At 44.2% G+C, this 19882-nt stretch overlaps 1 protein-coding gene across 4 annotated transcripts in view; it reads right to left on the reverse strand.

The window, feature by feature from the left end:
- Positions 1-794: 794 nt before the first annotated feature.
- Positions 795-19882, reverse strand: part of GOLIM4 (golgi integral membrane protein 4) — a 78109-nt gene continuing 59021 nt past the window's right edge. For 2 of the 4 annotated variants that reach the window (XM_025425497.3, XM_025425500.3), the window contains 8 exons: positions 18044-18397; positions 15999-16210; positions 15232-15311; positions 13721-13830; positions 10711-10878; positions 10310-10378; positions 2831-2911; positions 795-2529 (listed from right to left, as the gene is read on the reverse strand). In XM_025425497.3, coding sequence (XP_025281282.1) covers positions 2380-2529; positions 2831-2911; positions 10310-10378; positions 10711-10878; positions 13721-13830; positions 15232-15311; positions 15999-16210; positions 18044-18397 — 1224 coding nt within the window. In that variant the 3' untranslated portion in view covers positions 795-2379. Of the gene's footprint in view, positions 2530-2830; positions 2912-10309; positions 10379-10710; positions 10879-13720; positions 13831-15228; positions 15312-15998; positions 16211-18043; positions 18398-19882 lie in introns of all 4 variants that reach the window. The other 2 variants (XM_025425498.3, XM_025425496.3) reach the window with 1 other exon arrangement.

Here is a 19882-nt window from a genome sequence, read left to right on the forward strand (position 1 = left end):
CAGCTGTAAGATGGGGGATTCCATCAACCTTAAAGGATCGCCATAGGTATACAGTGGATCCTGTTTGCACAGTTTGCACACCTCCTGCATCATGAAGGCATTTGATGTCAATAATTTTCCTTTATGAAGTGAGTTGCTGTGAATTACCCGTGGCTCAGAAGATACTCTTACTCCAGGATCTTTTAAAATCACTCTTAGAAATATCTTGTCATTACATTGTACTAACATAGCTTTTTTGTGTTCTATTGTACTCATCCCTAATAAATGTGACCTTTCCTCCCCCTTCTGATTATGTCACTGGGACCAAATCCTTTGATTTATCAGCTGCACCAAAAGTCACAGATTAATTGGCAAGATAAATACAAGTGACATTTTGTTTCTGCTCATCTCATTAATGTAGCTCAACTTTGATTAGTTTTCTTCCAAACACTAGCTAGAATGGGACTATAACTTGGTGTCATACAGAGTACAATGGCTCGTGATGGTTGCTTTCCAAGGGAGGATTTAATAGTTTTTTTGTTTTGTGTGTGCTCACATGATAGTCTCTTACATTTTTGTACCTGGTTATCATTTCTTCCCCAAGAACTAGCACAAATAACAATTCTTAGCTCTTTCTTTAGGAAAAGGGGGAAAATAAAGTACCACTCCAATTAAAGAGAGAAGGAAAGTAGGAAAAGGTTGGGGAGGGCATTTTATAATTCATTCATATAGGCTGGTGCCTCCTAAAATGTTTCTCCTTATGAAAAACAACTGAAGAATAAGATCAGAAATAAGAAATCAAGGACTTTAAAAGATTTACCACTTGCTTTTTATAGCTTTATTGATGATTACCAAGTTTCAAGGTGGTTCAAATAATTAAATACTGCAACTGGGACATTAAAAATACAAACTAATTTACCAAAATAATTGTATTCTGAATATTATGTACAATATTATACATTTTACATTACATAAAGGGTTTTTATACATAAAGGTAAAATTTGATTCATGATTATTGAAAATCCAAAATACATTTGAACAAAACATTCCTATGCATACATACACAATCACTCCACCGGGATAATCAAAACCATACATGAGTGTGGTTATTAAAAACTAACATTACATTCATACAATGGTAGAAATTAAATTTGTCTTTACTAATTTGAGTGTATTACTATAAAAACCACACACATATGAATTATATAACCTAATTCTAGATATTTAAAAATCTTTATGTAAAAAGACAAATATGTCTTGATCTCAAAAGAAATTTTTTATTTTATTTTTTTTTTTAATTTTAGGGGACTTTTGTAGTCATTAAAATGCCATCCATGGGCATCACACAGGCCCGGGTCCCTGAAAATAGAAAAATCATGAGGGTCTATCATATATATCATCATGGGTACTTCATTGTATAGTTTTCAAAAAATAATCCTATTCAATTGTATCATCTGAAATGCCTTCATATTCATACTTGTCATCAAAGAGATTACATAATGAGGAACAGAGCTGATGGGGAAATACATATATTACTGTAGAGAACTAGATATTGAAACAAGGATATCACTAGATGATTTCAGTAGAACTGAATGGGTGTGCTCCCGAAGACCATACCACCCACACACACACACTAAATTAGTTACTAAACAAGGTGTCAGTCCTTCAAGAAGGTTAATACACTGCTGTGTCCCATCTTGTTTGAATACCGGAATATCAAAGTCCAGAACACTGTGGCGCGAGTTTAGGTACCATCTCCTTTTAAAATCCAATTCCTTTCCAGAACGGCTGTGATTTGAGGTAAAGCCAAACATTTTTCTAACTGATATGAAGAGTCTGAAAAACAACGTCTGTATAATCAAAATGCCCTTCCAGTTGTACGTCAGTCTGCAGTGGATCTTATTCCAGAGACAGAGGGACGAAGATTCCATCAGAACTATACGCAAGAACCTCAGAAAGGCAGCAGTTAATAAACTGACCATTCTCCTCAAAGGCTACACAGCGCTTTGCAATATTCCCTATTTGAAATCCTGTATTTTCTTCAAGGCTAACAACCGAACACCTGGAAACTAGAAGATAGAAAAGGAACAAGCTGAAATATACAAAATCGGTGCCCTTTCCAACATCACATGATCTATGAAAATGAGATTCAAAGGCTAAGGTTTGCTTTATTGTTTTTCTTCTCCTTTGTGTTTAGCTTAAATATAAAAGAAGCTCTAAACCTAGGTTATCAAAATATATTCATATAAATGTATGAGCATTTCTAATACAAAAGTTAAAAAAAAGTCTAAATTTTTAATTTTTGTAATTAAATATCCTAGAGTTTCAGTAGGCAGATTTGTTTCTGAGCAGCTTGAAAATAATCCGTTGGCTGAGCACCGTCCGTGAGGTGGGGCACTGCTACATTTCCGCTCTTCGCTGTGATTTCTCTGCAGCCCCAACCCCATCTTCTTCTTCCTCCTCCTCCTCCTCATAGGGTTCCTCTCGGCCTTTGGGGCGGTTGTCATCTCGAACTTCTTGTTCTTCGCCATCGTTGTTTTTTTCATCAGCCTTAAAGATAAAAGGAAAAACAAAGAGATAGGGGATAGAGTGGGTGATATAAATAATTCCTTTTTTTAAAAAAATGTGAAGTTATTCATTTGTAGAGAAAGGAAATGAGTGCAGAAAAATGTTCAGATACGCAGCAGTGCTAGTCTTTCCTAATCCTCATACTGTCACAGTTTTCCTAATTCTAGGTTGGCCTGTTAAACCGCTAGCACGTGAAACGTACCCACTGGTATCTACCCAACTGGCCATACGTATCTCCTACACATGCACAAGCACGCAGTGGACATCTCTGTCCTGTACGTACGTTTTCCTCATTTTCCCCATAGGTCTCTTCAGCATTATGCTCCAATTCCCTTTTTTTCTCTTCAGTCAAATCTTCCTGAGCCTGAAAGAAACCAGAGATACTAGGTGACCCTTTTTATCATTTAATATATTATGATATGAACATATGATAATACGTTCTTATGCAAGAACATATTTTGATTTCTAAAATGTTCGTTAAAAGTAGCAGAAATGAGGAGTCTGGGTGGCTCAGCTGTTTGAGTGTCAGTCTGCCTTCAGCTGAGGTCATTATCCCAGGGTCCCGGGATCCAGCCCCATGTGGGTTCCCTGCTCAGCCAGGAGTCTGCTTCTCCCTCCCTCTGCCCCTCCTTTCCGCTTGTGCATGCACTCTCTTTCTCACTCTCTCAAATAAACAAACAGAATCCTAAAAAAATAAGTAGCAGAAACTAAAAATAAGCTTGAAAAAAAGACAAGTCTTTTTGAATCAGAGACCTGATTTGTCTATTAGCTATGGAGAGATGTGTAATACACCCCCTACAAAAAATCATTGCCACTGATTTAGAGCCTAGGACTTACGTGTCTGAATTTCTCATTTCTTTGAATAAGTGTTAATCCTGCAAGTATAGCACCTGAAGAAATTCAGCTTATAAAATTAAAAACTCCCCTTTTCCAAATGGAGGAACTCTAGAAGTCTCAAGGCTCTGATAGAAGTGAGTTCTAGGAAGGAAAGAACCGTCTCTCTTACACTCAATTGTCTTCCATGCCTAGATGCATACCTGGCACACTGCAGCTGCTTAATAAATATTGATGAATGTATGAGGCAATGAATGCATAAGTGAATGAACACAAAAAACATCTGCTCTGTTAAAGACACAGAAAACAGACACCCTTATTACATGCACATGATGTAGTAAAAAAAAAAAAAAAAAGGTGTACATCTAATCCTATAATTAAGAATATAAAGTTCTCTGGCTAACATATCTAGAACCCAGAACACAAGCATTTCAATTTCTTCTTGAAATAGTTACTAAACTGCCCCAAATCCCTACATCTCTTCATTGTTCTAAGTAGTTTTCTACTTAAGTAGAAATAGTTCTTTTAAAAAATATTTTATTTATTTATTCATGACAGAGAGAGAGAGAGGCAGAGACACAGGCAGAGGGAGAAGCAGGTTCCATGCAGGGAGCCCAACGTGGGACTCGATCCCAGGTCTCCAGGATCATGCCCTGGGCTGAAGAGTGCCCTAAACCACTGAGCCACCCGGGCTGCCCAAGTAGAAGTAGTTTTAAGTAGTTTTCCTTTATGTGTGCTATTACTGTTTTAAGTAGTTTTAAGTGCACTATTTCTATTTTAGCCATTACTATTATGTATCTGTCATGGGTCCCAACTATTTTTTTCAAAACACAGGTCAAAGAAAGCGTCCGAATATTTTTGCAGACTAGTCTCTATTTAATGGTTACATTCCACAAAAATACAAGGTAAAATATTTTCTAGCTTAACCATTCTGAAAACCATATGTATGCCAAAAGACTGGAGTCACTTGAATTTCAAAAAATTGCTGCCCATCCATTAAGCGTCATGTGGAGTCCTGGGACTACAAGAAAATCTAACCTGTCCTACGACAGGGGTGTAAGAGTAGGTCTTCCTGAACAACACAGAGAATTACCAAATTTGGTTGGTGGGGGAGGAGTGTTAAAAATCCCAGAAATGGGCAGGGGAAGGAAAGCACGCAGGTGTTACAATGCAAGAGGAACAAATCAGGGGCTGCCTCAAGGTGTCCAGCCCAGGTGTGACAGGAATGAAGCACAACCCACCGCACAAGCTTTGGCAGGAACCTGGCTTCTTATGAGCTGACAACGATGACCCTTCAAAGACGCCCTAGACAGAGCCCAGCTTTTACGAACTTCTTCTAATCAGCCCAGTGTCGGCCAGACTCACAGCCACTGAACTACAATGGCATCCAATAAATACATTCTGGGGACAGAGGCACAGGGCATTCTTTGTATTTACATGTCCCGGTGGCGGAGCTTAAGAGACAGACAGACCTGGATTAAAACCTTGGCTCCCAAATGCTGGCTGTATAAAAATAAGGTCACTTGTTTCTATTAGGAAAATTTGCAAGCAAGCACAAGCAAGGCAAGTAATTCACTGAACTCCTTACAGCCATCCACAAGGCTCAAAAGTTAGCTCAACGTTGCCACTCCCGCATGACCTATCAATCAGTATTCTTTATGTTTTTGATGACCTATTATTTAAAAATTTGGCGTTGCCAAAAAGAGTTATGGGTGCTTAAAAGTGACTGAAATGCTCAAATATATATATATATATATATATATATTAAGTGACTGCTTGAAAGCCCTGAGTGCTCATTTTCTCCAACTATAATTGGAAATAGGTCAATCTGAACACTCATGGGAGAGCGCGTACAAGGTTATTTGGCTACGTTCAGTGGCACTGGCAGCCTGTGGATGTCTGCCTACAGCATGGACATCTGGACGTCCTGTAATTTCACCCCTACCCACCTCACCGTGTCTCTCTAAAAACAAGGTCGTTTTCTTATATAATCGTAATGCCATTGTCACCTGATAAATAATCCCATGGTACCATCTAAAGTCTAGCTCCTACTTAGCATTTTCCTGATTATCTTCAAAATGTCTATTGACAGCTGGTTTAGCCTAATCATTATCCAAACAAAGGCCATGCCTAACATCAGTTCCGCCCTGGCAAGATGCACTCCCTCCCTAGGAGAAAATGCTGATGGAAGGCATTTTTGCCTTAATGCTATTGACTTGTTTTGCTATAGAATGACCCACACTCTGGACTCACCAGCTTCTTTAAAGTTATGACTTAACTCATTCCTCTAGACCTCACATTTCTTACAAAAGGAAGTTAAAGACTTACATGAATTCAATTTGCAAAGCAAGAATTTTTCAAAGGTGATGCTGCAGATTTATTTTTTCATCACACCAAAAGGCACGTAACACTCGTCCCACTTTTCTTGAGACTGAAGTCGGACAGCGCACTCAGAAGGCAACTGCCTCATCCGGATGCTCCATGATAAAATTCCCTGACCTCCATTCACCTAGTGATATCATCCATTGATGACTGGCTCCTAAGTCACTTGTTTTAATTAGGGGTTACAGAAATGGTGACTCTCTAATTTCACCATTCCTTCTGCATTCACTAACTTCTACAAAGAACTTGCCCGTATCCATTACTTAGTTACTGTGCTTGTTATACTAAAGTACAGTAGCCTCTAAAATCAGACGTGGGGGGCGGGGGGGGGGGCTCCAATCATGGTTCCAACAATAACAAGCTGGTGAGTTCCAAAAACTTAGCCAACCTCTCCGAGGCTCAAATTCCTCATCTGTAAAATAAAAAGGTTTGATAAAACCAGTGATTTTTAAGTTTCTGTCAGGGGGAGGGAGGGCGGGGGGTCATGGGCCCTTTTAAGACTTTGGGAAGAAATGCAAATGTATGTACATAGGCACAAATACACATCATTTTACACAGTAGTTTCAGGAGATTCAGACTCCCCTGAGTCTACCTGTGGCCACCTGTCCGAGGAATGCTTCTCCAAACAGTGTGTTCCTGGAATAATTCCTAGGTTCCTCCACAGGTAAGATCAAAATCTTCAAGGGTAAGGTCTGAGCCAGGAATTTGTGCCTTTCACACACACTCTCCAAGGTGACTCTTAGCCACAGCTAATAGTGAGAGCTACTAGCTTGAGTGACAATGACTAGGGGATTAAGAACGTTTCTGGCTAGAGATGAACACCCTTGCATAAATTCCTTCTTTTATTCCCTGGAGATCTATTTATAGAAAATTTGGGTTGTTTACCAGCTGTCAATAGAATCTGAGGTAAGAAGCCCTCTGTAAGTTACTCTTTAGAGAGAACCACAAATAAAGATTTTGTGATTTTCAAATTTATTGATAAATACAAGATATATTCTTCATGTTTGGGACAAAAGTAATGCAAATTCATCTCACAAGGCACTACTGAAAAGGAACAAAATGATACGGCATTTCTAATTTTCAAAGATACTTAGACTTAAAAAGAGAAGCCAAAGGTTACTCCTTTCTAATGGAGACACACCAATTAGGTCTTCCACATTCGACCCTCCTTAGCATCTTGATAAAGCTGATGCAAACATCTTGTCAGAGATTTACAACACTACTCCTCATTACTCATTTTGAATTCACTGAAATCTAGTGTCTGGGGCATTTTAGAAATGGTCCCTATATGATGCAGCAAAGTTTAACTGTCAAAATAAGACAGATCTACTGAGGCCAAAATGGGCTTTGGTGTTACACATCAAAGATGCCATAGGATGAGACACCACGGACCAGAAGGCTGAACTTGAAGCAATCCAGAATTCTGGGGTCCAAACACGGGGATGGAATGTGACAAAGGAAAGGCCTTCAGCACCAGTGGCTCTCGTGAGGGACACCACTGCTGGCTGAGTCAGGGGTCACGGGTCACGTGTGCGCTGCCTGGCCGGCTCTGTGCCATGGGCACCCACAGGCTCCCAGTCCCACTGAACGTACCAAATAACCTAGTGCGCGCTCTCCCACGAGTGTTCAGATGGACCTATTTCCAATTATATTTGGAGAAAATGAGCACTCAGGGTTTTCAAGTGGTCATGTAGCGTATATATATTTTTGAGCATTTCAATCACTTTTAAGCACCCATAACTCTTTTTGGAAATGCCATAATTTGTCTTGTTTACTCATGAGCAGATAAAAAGTCTAGAAAGTAAGCAACATAGGGATGGGATCCCCACATGAATGTCCCAAACAAGAAGCCACGAACGCTTGTTCATAACCATCATTTTTCTGTCTTAGAAGGGTAATGCTATGGCACCAAGATTAAAAAAAAAAAAAATGTGGGGATAGTGCAAATTTCCAAATGGCACACTCGTCTTGGGTCCTATTCTCTGAGCTCAAGTCACAAGTGTGATGGGCTATACCTCTGAGCAGGGAGGGCCCTGGCAAGACGCACTCCCTCCCTAGGAGCAAATGCTGATGGAAGGCAGGTGACACGGGATGGACGGGAGGGGGACCGTACCTCCCTGTGGTCTGCTGGGGCAGCTAGAAGACTCTGAGGCTCAGTGAAGATAAGGACGCATATGACATGGTGGTGCATGGTCTTCAGAGCATCCCACAAATGTCTCACGTGCATCACTTACAAACAACATGAAATGGGTTTGCACATATTGCCTTCCTCTCTTTCTCATTTTGCTGCAGTCTGGTGAGAACTGCATCTCTATTGTTAGTCCTTAAATGGTATTTGGGAACCACTCTTCTCCCTTTTCCAGGGAAGAACTGGGAATAATGGGAAAAGGTGGGAAGATCCAACAGCTGACCATCTCAGGAACTGCCTGAGGAAGGCAACACAGCCTGTGCAAGGGCCTCTGGGGATGGGGAGGGGAAAGGCAGGCTGAGAGCACCCCTACATGGGAGGGTGCACAAACTTGAGCCTATATAAGAGCAAGAGAGGGTCAGAAAGTGGGGCCGAGACACCAAACAGGAATTCAGAGCAGGGAACCAGAGAAGGAGAAGCAGGATCTGGGGCCCAGTGCAGGGAGAGTAAAGGGCTCTGGTGGGTTCAGCCCACATGAGGGACAAAGAGCAGTGGTCCTCACGTCGACCTGTCACCACTCTCCACCCCTCATGTCTCTTTCTTTTTTCCCCTATCCTTGATCCCTCTCGGATACAGGAGTGCTCTCTTCACCTTAATTGACATCATATGAAGGTAAAAAAGTAACCAGTAAATACTGATTAAAATTTTATGTTTACCCTTCTGCATTTTTAAAAAGAAGCCAAGGTGAACCTCCTCTCTTTTAATCCCTCCCAGATTCCTGGCATCTGACCCAATGAAACAGAATAATATTTGTCCAGACATCCTGTTACAAGAGAAGTCCAGACAAATACCTTTTTCTTGCCAAATGCCTTAATATTCAAGACTGCTAATTTTTCTAACTCTCTCTTGTGACAACATAGCTCAGGCTCTTGATAGGGATGAACAGTAGGATGAGAACAGAGAAAGAACAGAAAGTCCAAACCAGTTAGAGTGCGTGTGACTAGAGCTATGTGTCGCCAATGGCTGTAAAGAGCACCATCCTTTTCTATTTTTCCAGGATAAGTGCAAATTTTAGCATTAGGTCTGCGAAGTGGACAACAAATACGGCAAAAATAAAAAAGCAGGGCTGGTTGGGGGAACTGTGCACACGAGTGTAGTGGCGCATGTATTCTGAGCGGGATCCCCAGGGGTGGTGGGGGGATTGGTCTAGGCTGCCACTTGTCCATCTATTCATGCAGTTCCCCTTCGGGCCAAAGCCCCACAAAGGCAAGAAGCCTGGCTGAGAAACCCCTCTGAACTAGAGTTTGAATTTAGTGGACCATTTACTGGGCCGGAGAGAGACGAAACATGGGGCGTTGGCCTCTTTCATAGCAGGTCCCCAGGTACGGAGCTTCGGTGATCCATAGAGTAGAGCACTGTGACTCACCAGCCACAACCAACTGCACCCATCCATCACTTGCACAGATGTGCCACCCCGATAGGTGCTCTATAAAACTAACAATAATCTGCCAGAAGTTTCCAATGAAAAGGAAACCAAAATGAAATTTAAGAAATTCCATCCATGGGGCGCCTAGGTGGCACAGTCAATTAAAGCAGCTGACTCTGGATTGCGGCTCAGGTCCTGATCTCAGGGTGGTGAGACCGAGGCCTGTGTCAGGCTCTGTGCTCAGCATGGAGTCTGCTTGAGATTCTCGCTCCTTCTCCCTCTGCTCCTTCTCCCCACTCCATGCGCGTGTGCTGTCTCTAATAACATGAACTAAATAACATCTTAAAAAAAAAAAAGAAAGAAAGAAATTCCACCCAAATGCATTTTATTCAACTGAGCTCCTTACATATTTTTCCCTTTCTGTATTGTTAAATTTCATCATGACATGAAATTCTTAGGAGGGAAGCAGCAAAATGTAGAGACTCTAACAATTTTTTTGGAGGCTGCCAAGTGTACCCTGATGGACACTGTAGGGCACCCCTGTGAGACGGAATTATGGCAATGTCTACAGAGCAAGTTACAGGAGTTACACCAGACCCCCCCACAATAGGCAAAGCTTTGCTCTTCTCTCTCTTTTTTTTTTTTTTTTTTTTTTTGCTCTTCTCTCTTTTATAAGGAACAGAAACAGGAGAAAATATTCTTACAAAGATCACACAGACCTAAGTCTACCGTTCCTAGAAGGCCGAATGTCTCTCTTAGTTCAAAATTTCTAGTGAGCACCAGAAGGAAGGAGTCTATGGCCCTGTTTTTGTTACCTCCTAACCAAATGTCTCTACTTCCACGGTCCATTTCCTCTTGAAAGCACCCTTTTCTCATCCTGCCTATGTTTTTCTGCAGGTGTCTACAGAGGCGTGTCAAAGCCGATGCCGCCGCTTAAGGTGAGTGCGATGCACCAAGCAGCCTGATCAGGGGCCTGCGTTTGGCCTCCCTACCTCCTCTTCTCCCTCTTCCTGGTACTGCTCATCAACATTATCCTCCTGCTGGTCTGGGTTTCCTGCCATCTGTTGAAACAAAAAGGGGAAGCTCAGGTTACTGAACACTGGAGATGAGTTTTACAATACGCTCAAAGGGAGGGCAGGCTTGCTGCCATAAAAAATGTACTTTTGATGCATCGGTGGCCAGGAAATGATGACTAATCCTTCCCAACACAAAACCTAGGAGGTGTGTCACCCTCTCTCTCTCTCAGTGTGGGCCTAACATTTCACACAATGGCTCAAAAACCAACCAAAGAGGCAAACCTTCCGTCAGTGTGTGTTCGGACTAACCCTGCATCCACCAAGCAGTTACTACTAAGATGCCCGGATTTAAACCCTCTGTAGTAGCATCTGCTTACCACTAAATGCTCCTCCATTTCTCCGTTCTCTTGCTTTTGACTGCTTTGCTTTGGTTCTTCATTTTCATCTGGCAAATTTTCTTCTCTCACTTGCTCAGCTTCCTCAAATTCATCTTCGCCTTGATTATTGGGGTCATCTGCTGGGTTTATATCCTCTACAGCTGCCCTCTGCAAAATTTTAATAAAAAGCAACCACTACTTCGACATCCAGGATCAAATTTAATGTCACTGGAAAGACCACACACTGGCGGAAAATGAAATCGTCCTTCACCAGACTGTTCAGATCTATCCCTGCCAAGACTGGCAAGTACACATCCCACTGTCAGAAGAGAAAACCTTGGCTTTGTTTGTCAGAGGCTGACGGAATCAGAACAAACAGCGCCTGCTGTCTGCAAGCGATTCTAAAACGGTCCCCCAAATTCGATCACGAGAAATGTGAGCATGACAAACGGACAGCGAGAGAAGTAGTTAATAAAAGCTAAGGGGATCCCTGGGTGGCGCAGCGGTTTAGCGCCTGCCTTTGGCCCAGGGCGCGATCCTGGAGACCCGGGATCGAATCCCACGTTGGGCTCCCGGTGCATGGAGCCTGCTTCTCCCTCTGCCTATGTGCTCTCCCTCTGCCTATGTCTCTCTCTCTCTCTCTGTGACTATCATAAAAAAAAAAAAAAGCTAAAAGACCAAGTAGGAGAAATCATTAAGATGAGGGATGGAGATGGGCAAACTGTAACTCCTTTCGTGAGTATGTTGATTTTGATACAGACACAAGCAATGTTTCACGTGTTAAGTGGGTGGACAGTAGGCAAAGAGCGAGGAGGCCCCACCACAGAGGACCCAAGAAAGCGGCTGTGGAGGAGACAAGGGGCTAAGCCAAATGCAAGCACTCAGTTTCTAGCATGGAACAAATTTCTGTACGACACACACCACCATGAAAGAGAGACACTGCAGCAGCCAGAGACAGGAGGAAACACACAAACACACACACACACACACACACAAACGAGCTAACCCAGTCTTCAGCAACGTATCTTGAAAAACCTCTCCCCCGCCCGCCGTCCCGCACAGCAGCTCTCGGGTTTGCTGTTCCACAAATGCCCTTCACGATATCAACCTGAGAATCATCTCTATTTTCCTCCACTCAAACTCCCAGAGCACCTCTCAAAATAATGCATGTCCTCATAAAGATTCAGATTTTAAAGCCCGAGCTGGGCAGAAACGGTAATGCTTGCGGGAGCTTCTTGATCACTCCAGGGTCACCAACAGGACACTTAACCGAAGTGGCAAATGCTGCCCAGAGAGGAGGCCTCAGAGTGAGATTTGGTCTCCGTCGGTGTTCTCCGGACAACACGATTCTACTCCAATCCAATTCACCTCGGAGCCTTGAACGTGGTCAAGAGCTCAGCGCGCGGTCTCGCTGACTTATTGTGCGCACACCCCCGGTTGTACACTTCTTGCAAGTGCAGATGACACTCTTCTTGGGAATATAGAGTGACAAAGCATCACCTTCACACGACGCCAATCACTCCACAATCTCTTGTTGTAAAGATTTCTTTTTGTGCATTATCGATAGTGCGTGTGAAAGCATGGGGAAAACGTAACACATTCTCTTCAGGAAAAAAAGTACCCAAAGCTTTTGCAAGGGCCCACAAAACGTACACACCAAGTACGTTTGGGTCCAACCCTAACCAAGTAATAAATAAAGTTGAATAGGCAAGGTTGTTCCATCCAAATCAAACGGACGACCAGTTATAACTCAGTGAAGCCAGACAAAATTTTTTTAATTATATAAAAAAATTGAAAATAGATGAGACAGAGAGACAATTAGACTAACACTTTCTAATTAAAAGAAGGAATGGGAGGAAGGCCACCAGTGTGTTCTCCAGAGCCTGTCAACCGCTGACGGGAGAGTCAAGGGTTATAGTCAAGTAGCCAAGGTACACGGCAGGCCCCAGAGGCCGGTGCCTGGAACAGGCGTCCTTTTGCTGCCCCTCCATCCCTCTCAGACAGGCACACCTGCTCCCCTGCCGCTGTGACTACAGACTCTCTTCCTGTCACAGTCTCTAGCTGTGTCCTGCTCTCTGGAGCACCTGCTCTTTCCTGAGCGAACTGTCACAAGCGCGGCTCCAGTGACCACAGAAGGACTGTGCTTTGCCACAGCCTCGCACACGTAGAAAAGTCACCCGGGGACTTGAGGTGGCTATCAGGAAGCTTTCCCAATGACTGTCACAGAGCCATATGGATCCCTCTTTCCATACAAGCAAGACCCATATGACAGCATCGACTGAATTTCACAAGCACAGTAGTTGACTTACTAGCACAAGAGGACAGTAAGTTGTAAAACGCATCTACACACATGCACGAGAACACACTCACTGGACACTTGCTTGCCTGGTCGGGGTCCTCTCCCAGGAAACACAAAGAACATTCCCCGTTAGTAGGTCTCTACCAATTTATATTCTAATTCTGCTACAGCCCCATGGTACCTGAGCAGTTTTGTCTTTTTTTTTTTTTTCATTTCTCAAGCTACACGTCCTTACCGATGTTATTAATTAAAATGGTCCCTGCCTGCTGGGAGATGACAGTCACACGACACACACAGTGCTCCAGCGCGCTGGTCAATGGGCCCCTAATGGTCAGCTTCCTTCCTCCAGTTCTCTAACTCCCACACTTGCTCTTTTTTTTTTTTTAAATCTTTCAGAATGACTGCATATTTCGAGCCTCTCAATATTGCTTTTCTCAGTCTTACTTTTACTAATATAGAAGTTGGCAGAGGGAAACTCCTCCTACGTTTTCCCGGAACAACTTCTGGGCCGGTCTCCTCACACAAGCACCCTCGGTTTACAGTTAGCGACACTGCTTATGCCATCACACAAGCCACCTTCCTTCTGCGCCGACATAACAGACACATCTGCAGCCGGAGCTGGAGCCAGAGGCTTGGTGTCGGGCAAACCTTCGAGTTTCCTTCCCGCCTTGGGGGCTTCCAAGTGCGGTGACCAAGAGAGGGGACACTTACATCTGCCTCAGACTCCGGATCGGCTTCGTGGGGCCCGTGATCTTGAGGCTCACGTCCATTCTCTGGGTCGTCCTCTGCTTCATCTTGGTGATGGTTGTCCCTCTCATAGGCTAGCAAATCGAAGGGATGACATCAGTGCAGGTGAACCGGACGGGACTGTGCCCCTTCAGTCCCAGAAAAGCCCCCAGTGGGCTTTCCTCCAGACCACTTCACCCAATCTCTCCTCCAGAGAGGCTAGTTCACTGCAAAGCATACATCTCAGCTTTTCTGAATAAAACTATGTTCCCTTCCCCAGACTGTGTGTCTCAGGAGATAGCGTGGGTAAGCGATGCCATGCTTACCTTCTAAAACAAATATTTATGAGGGCAGCTGCATCCCCCCCTCCTTGTGATGCAAACGATAACCAGAACTTCCTCACTACAGGAAAGCCCAGTCCACTGGATGCTGCTGCTATTATCAGCTGATTTGGGGTACCATGAGAGGAAACAGCAGGGAACCAGAAGAAGATGGTAACGTCTCAGGAGACGGAAGAAAGAACAACCCCATCTGTGGAGCTCAAAGCCAATCTAGCCCATCCTGTGTGGTCCGATATGGCAACGATGAGGGCGGCCACCACAAAGATGCATCTCGCACACACATTTACTTGCTGCTTAAAGCAAAACGTAATTTTTTTTTTCCGGGGGAAAAAAAAAATTTCCATAAAGGAAATTTAGATAAGAGCGTACAAAGCGAAGAACAAACAACTTTTTAAGTAAGTTGTGAGAGGAAAGGTTAAGTATATAGAGAGTATTTAGCTTACAGAAAATAGGGATGCAAGGTAACTTACCATCAGGTTTCAAGTGCACCAAGGGATTCATTAAATAAATAAGAGAGCAAACTGTTCTCCCGTCTTACTGATAATGGAACAAAAAAGCTTAAAGTGCCGTACAGGGGGACATAAGGAAAACGATTCCTTGACTATAAGGGCTATAAAATATCAGAAGAGGCTATGCAGAGAGTTTGGGTAATCACCTTCTTTTAGGCTCTTTTAAAAAAAGGATACCTGTCTGAGTGTTAGAGTTGCCAGAGAGGCTACTTTCTAGTTGTTACACAGCAAGTGATATTTGATAAATTACACAGGAGCCGCTCACCACCAGTGAAAGCTACTATTGCCTTAATTTGAAAAACTTTTAAAGGCAATGATCCAAAGGCTTTCAAGGTAAGGTGAAAATGGAGCCATTTCCCAGAGTACAGCAGCCCGGGGATAATGTGTCAGAAATAACAGTTCCGTATACAAAAAGCCTAAACGACAGGAAAAACATCAGAAAGGAAATACATGATCTCGAATAGTCTGGGCCACCAACGAGCACCGTTCCGGAGGACTGGCAAACACCTAACACCGACAACAAAAAAAGACACGCAGCACACAGACCTCCCTTGTGTGTACTCACACGTGCCCACTGCACTGGGTTGATAATCTGTATTACCAAGTAATCCAATTAACATATGCATCATCTAAGAAGTCTCACCACCTCCTTCCTCTTCTTGGATGCCCTGGTCCTCCGCGCCCTGGACGATATCATGATCCATAGCATCGTAGCGAGCTTGCTGCCTGTAACGGCACAAACATGATCAGTCCAGTGACAAATTAAGGAGCACAACTGGCCATAAGTCAGTTATATTTAACGGTAGTAATAAATGCATTTTTCCCCGTTTTCTTAAAGAGTCAGATTTTTTTTTTTTTTACACCTTTTGCTATCAGGCTTCGTAAGGATTCCAGATACGATTTCAAAGGATGCCTTGAAAGAGTGAAGACACCTTTGAAGTGATGAAGTAAAACACAGTCATCACCAAACCTGCTAGGTTATTTTGAGAGCTACACTAAGCTTAGAGACCTAACATTTTTAATCGGGGGGGGGGGGGGAGGGACATTTATTTTAAAATGTTTAAAAAAACATTTGTTTTAAAAATGAAACATCTGGACGTTTAACTTTCAAGTCGTCGTCCTGCCCCAGCCAGGGGAGCCCCTCAGGCTCACAGGTAACACACACACAAAGCTACTGCCATCTGCTGATGGGATCAAGGGGGGGGGTGTGCCCAGGTCATGATCCCAGGGTCCCGGGTTCGAGTCCTCCGTGTTGGGCTCCCAGCTCAGGGCGGAGTCTGCGTGCAGAGTCCGCTTCTCCCCCTCCCCTGTCCCTCCTGTGTCCCCTCTCTCGCTCACTCTGTCTCTCTATTAATAAGATCTTCAGAAATTAAAAATAAGTAAGGAGGACACGGGGCGGGGCCAGGAGGCTACCGGAGCTGCTCGGGGGGCCGCGGCCGCCCGTCCTCGGGGCCCGCCTGCCTCTGCCGGGCCGCCCCGGCCAGGAGCTGCTGCTGCCGCTGCCTCCACGCGTGGCCCTGCAGCCTCTGCTGGCGCCCGGCCTCCTGCTGCTCCCTCGGCCGCTGCTCCAGCTGCTCCTCGGACGCCGGTCGGAGTCTGGTGGCCGGCCCGGCCGAAGGACGCACCTGGGGGACAACGAGCTGCAGCTGAGCAAGGCATCGGGACCTCTGGGGCGCCTCCGCCTCGTTTCTCACGACAGGCTCAGGAGGCAGGGCCGGCGGAGCGAACCCCTGGAGTCAGTGAGTAGATGCAAAGGCCCCGGGCGCCTGCCTCCCACCCTCGATCGCCCGGAGTGGCCGGCGTCCCGGCAGGTGTTCAGTGTGCTCCCTCTCACGAGGAAGGGGACACAACAGAAGAACGCCGTTTTGGACCGTAATTAAGTGTTATGTTCGCAAGGCTCTGCCGTAAGCGGGTGCTTGGGGACCTCACGTTAACTGGGGCAGTGCTTCCAGGAAGAGTTGAAGATGCAAGGATGCCAATTAATACTAGGAGTGCATAACCAATCTCAGGCTACCCTGAGCCAAGAAAGAAGAAAAGAAAAAAGAGAAAAGAGAAAAGGGAAAAGAAAAATAAAAAAATGAAAGAAGAAAAGATAAAAGGAAAAGAAAAGAAAAAAGAAAGCCAATTTCAGATATTTGTGGAGAGACAAAGACCAAATTCTTCAGGACGCCAGGGTGGTGGGTGGCTTAGCACTTGAGCATCTGCCTTCAGCTCAAGGCGTGATCCTGAGGTCCTGGGATCGAGTCCCACATCGGGCTCCCTGCATGGAGCCTGCTTCGCCCTCTGCCTGTGTCTGTCTCTCTGTGTGTCTCATGAATAAATAAAATCTTAAAAAAAAAAAAGTCTTCAAAGAAAAAGAGAATGCATGAGAACAAAGTACCTTCCAATGAAAGGAAGAACTGATGCAGGAATCCTTAAACTCTGCTCCCCACTGGGCTACCCACCACTCTCTCCTGCCCACCCTCTCTCCCAACCAACACAAGCACAAGCAATTTTCACCAAAGGAAAGAAGGTGCAGGGGTGAGGGAAATCAAACCGACGGGGGAATTACTTTTGAAGAAAGCTATGAGGGACACAAGGCTGGGAGAGGCTTCTCCATGCGAAGTGTGCAACAATGTGGAAGTACAACAGAGGCCTTTGCATCTACTCAGCCCAGAGCCTCAACCAGCTTGAAGTCTTAGAGTCTGAGGCCACACAAAGCTTCAGAGTCATAAATAAAAGGTGATCAGCATCTATGGAAAGGCCAAGTAGCCCACGGCTAGGTATCGGCTTAGAGACAGCAGAAGAGAGACAGCCCTCTGCGTTCAGTGTTGCTTCCAGTTCTTTTAAAGTATGATGTCTCATAAAAATGGATTTTCTAAAGGGAAAAAGCCTTACTTCTGTGAGAAGGCAGGCTCTGTAGGGGGAGCCAGAGCAGGGACTGGTTAAACATACTCACCCAGTGGGGCATTCTTAAGTGCTAAGATCAGCCTTTTGACAACCTAATAACCACCTTGAAGATGAATGTGCAAAAGCCAACCTACCATTTGATAGTAAATGAACAGGGAGAGGGAGGCTTTTGAGTCTAGAAAATGAGACCCTTCTCGGCCTCAAGATGCTGGTGGGACTTGAGCACGTTCTGGGAAGTGCCCAGTCAGGCGCTCATGCCTCCTCCTACTGCTCAAGGAAGGGAGCGTGATGCTCCCTTGTGATGTGCTGCTCGCAAAGAAAATACACACACCGACAATAGCCTTCTCCTCCCACCGGGCATCTTCCTGAGCCACGTGAGCAGCTAAGCCACGAACATTACAATAGAAAGCTTAAGCATGTGCATTCAACGTTTAGTGAAGTCCCTCAATTTTTATTTGAGAGACTGTCAGATATGGGGAGGCTTTTTCAGTGTTTACAAGCAAAGCCACGTTCCCTATCCCAGCTGACAAAACATCATCCTGGTGGACAGGAAGCGGATGACCTCTTACCTCAGCCGGAGCGTGACCCCCTAGAAGGTTGGCTTCTTCTCTGGCTTCATGCTGTTCCTTCCATTCCCGATGCTGTTCCTTCCATTCCCGATCCTGCTCCTCTGGAGATGGATCGTGTTCCTCCTCCAGATGCTCAGCCTGCCCGACCTGCTCCATCGCTTCCTCTTCCAGGGCCTTTCTGTGCTCCTCTTCCACCTGCCGCTCCTCGGGTTCTCGGGGTTCCGCGTCGTGCTGGTTCAGATCTGCTGGAGCCTGAAAGTCTGCCTCCTTCTGGGTGGGAGGGTAAAGTTTTGATTCTTCTGTTCTCCTGCGAACTGCTTCATGTGTCTGCCACGCATCACTATTTCGAGACACCTAGGCCAAGCACATCACTGGAAATGACACTCTTCCATTTTGAAAACAGTGACATAATCTCTATGGGGTTACAACATAAGCAAAACCCTGGCGTCTAGAAGTAGAGAGTCCTCACTGAAAAGTATGGCTGCAGTGGAATCACTTAACGCTTCTCACTATGTAATCTCACTTATAAAAGAGAGAGAACATAAGCAAAATTTCATCTCAGAAACAATACGGTTAAGTAGTTCAAAAGTAAAGCCTGCACGTGACCACATCTCAGCAGACCCTTCCCTCAAAAGCAATCTAACTCCTGTTTCTCCTTTAAAACAAAAGGGAAAAAATCCCTCAGCCTTCAAGTAATGCAGTGTCTATGTCACCTGCTTCAATGTAAATTCTGTTTTCAATAAGGATTTGAAAGAGTGGGACACCTGGCTGGCTCAGTTGGAAGAAGGTGTGACTCCTGACCTCAGGGTTGTGAGTTCGAGCCCCATGGAGGTGTGTAAAGATCACTTAAATGAATAAAACTTTAAAAAAATATATAATTTGAAAAGAGAAGGACAAGATCAAGTTGAAGATGAATTGGGTTTATTTTTTATTAACTAATAAAAAAAATTGCCATTACTAATAGATGCCCATGGTAGCTGCAAATAGTGCTCATTAAACCAAATATAAGAAAATATTTTTTTTATGTACTAAATAGCATTTCCTCGTAGATCAGAGGAAATATTTTGTATTTTGTATCGCTAATACAGAAAAGTCAACATAAAAAAAGGCATATCTTTTTACAGAGGACTCCTCTTCTAAAATTGGTTGATTTAAATGGATTTTCCTGGATTTAAAGTTTCAGAGATTTCCATGTGATCTTCATTACTTAGAAAAGAGGGGCAAAGAAGAGATGATACAATATCATAAGAAAATATATCACTCCTCCCCTCGTCCAATCTTCTTTGGTCAGACTGTTCTTCCAAATTGAAATAAACGTGAAGCCCTCTTCTTAAATTAGCAGAACTATAACTGAGAAACTGGATTGATTAATTGAATGAATGAATGAATGAGTGAAATGAATGGAGGAAGAAAGCCCTCTCTCAGACATCTGAGGACAACTTCTGGAGATATGTCTTACCAATGTCCTCACATACCTGGCACGTTTGACCTAATACTGCCCTGGCTTTATACGAAATATTTCTCTAAGGGGCCCTAAGTGCTTTCAGATACGTGCCAATTATCTCCACAGCCATTCCCATGAGAAAGGTGACAGCAGAGAACTACCAACCCCACCTCCCAGATGAAAAAACTGAAGGTCTAAGGCATTAAAAGATAAATTAATCCAGTAAACTGGTAGTGAGACCAGGAGAGAGAACAGAACCAATTCCCAGGCCAGGGATCTGGTCATGTCTTCTTAATAGTAGCAGACAAGGGTCCAGAAGGACACAGAAGGTCCCGTCTGTAAAGGAATGAAGGCTTCCATGAGGTCCTCTCACAGCAACTGAATGATTCCCATAA

The sequence above is a fragment of the Canis lupus genome, chromosome 34 (assembly GCF_003254725.2).
Source record: "Canis lupus dingo isolate Sandy chromosome 34, ASM325472v2, whole genome shotgun sequence".
Lineage (NCBI taxonomy): Eukaryota > Metazoa > Chordata > Mammalia > Carnivora > Canidae > Canis > Canis lupus.